At 38.0% G+C, this 1,117-nt stretch overlaps 1 protein-coding gene across 1 annotated transcript; it reads right to left on the bottom strand.

Annotated features, from left to right (window-relative positions):
- Window positions 1–6: 6 nt before the first annotated feature.
- Window positions 7–1,099, bottom strand: LOC114579053 (putative disease resistance protein RGA3). The gene is made up of 2 exons (XM_028692729.1): window positions 199–1,099; window positions 7–163 (listed from the first exon to the last, which is right to left on the bottom strand). Exons 1-2 carry the CDS (start codon window positions 1,061–1,063, stop codon window positions 150–152), a joined length of 879 nt encoding a protein of 292 aa, XP_028548562.1. The 5' UTR covers window positions 1,064–1,099; the 3' UTR covers window positions 7–149.
- Window positions 1,100–1,117: the final 18 nt, after the last annotated feature.

Here is a 1,117-nt window from a genome sequence, read left to right as displayed (position 1 = left end):
ATGTTCTTCTGATAAACAAGTAGGAAGATTGTTCATTTAGCAATGGAGAATACTAATGATCATATGTACCATGTGTAGATGTATTTGTACTAGTATATAAAAGGACCATGAAGTGATACATAAATAAAATTGAGTACATACAAACTGATTCATGCTGAGATAGTTGAGTACATACAAACTGATTCATGCTTCACATTTCATATATATATAAACGGATATTAGGAATGTGAGCAATCTTGTGCCGATCGGGTCCTCCGTCCTCTCCATAGCGCTCCTTTAACTCTGGATGAAATCTACAAATATATAGACTTTCCAAAGAGGGAGGAAGGTTCGGTAATTCCCGAAGCATAGGAACGTCCCCAATATATAGATACTGAAGTGAAGATAAGCTTTCGAAGGTGGAAGGGAGAGACTGTAAGGATTTCAAATTATAAATAAACAGGTAAGAAAGAGAAGACCTAACAGTCAGAAACCACTGCTCCACCTCATTTGGAAATGAAACCACCTCATCATTATCCCTAATAGTCAGCGTTTTTAAGGAGGCGATACTTCTCATTGGCTCCATTAGCAACACGGATGGATCATTTATCTCAAGATTGTCGAGCATGAGCTGGCAATTATTAGTGGTCTCGACTTCTCGATATCTTTCCAGAGAGATCAGATTAGGGCACTTTCTAATTCTCAAGTATTTTAGTGCTGCAAGCCTTGCTATTTCATCAGCCAGAGGAAGAGATATAATGTTAGGACAGTCCAAGACCTCTAATATTTCAAGGGGAATAGGATTTGAATTGCTACAAAAATTCAAAGTCTTCCACCCCATGTCATATATATGCAATTTCTTGAGCTTAGGAGGCAAAGAGGGCAACTCTTTCAACTTCGAGCAGTTATATATCTCCAGTTCAATTAAGCAAGGAAACAAACATCCATCTTCAGCAGCTACTCCTGCCTCAAACCAATCCTCTAATGATTCTAAACTCTCAATACGTAAATACTGTAGCGATGGAAAGGCATGGTATTTATCATTCCCATTAAATTTACTTTCCAGACATTTTACTTTTGGCATCTCCTTAAGTTTTAATCTCTTGAGGAAGGGAAGTTGCCCAAAAGGAGGAAGAGT

The sequence above is a fragment of the Dendrobium catenatum genome, unplaced genomic scaffold, assembly GCF_001605985.2.
Source record: "Dendrobium catenatum unplaced genomic scaffold, ASM160598v2 original_scaffold_264434, whole genome shotgun sequence".
Lineage (NCBI taxonomy): Eukaryota > Viridiplantae > Streptophyta > Magnoliopsida > Asparagales > Orchidaceae > Dendrobium > Dendrobium catenatum.
The sequence above is the reverse complement of the archived record's forward strand: the minus strand, read 5'-3'. Positions and strand labels throughout refer to the sequence as shown.

Bases quoted from the DNA above. Each gene is read 5' to 3' on its own strand.
- LOC114579053 (XM_028692729.1), bottom strand. From the start codon at position 1,063: ATGCCAAAAGTAAAATGTCTGGAAAGTAAATTTAATGGGAATGATAAA.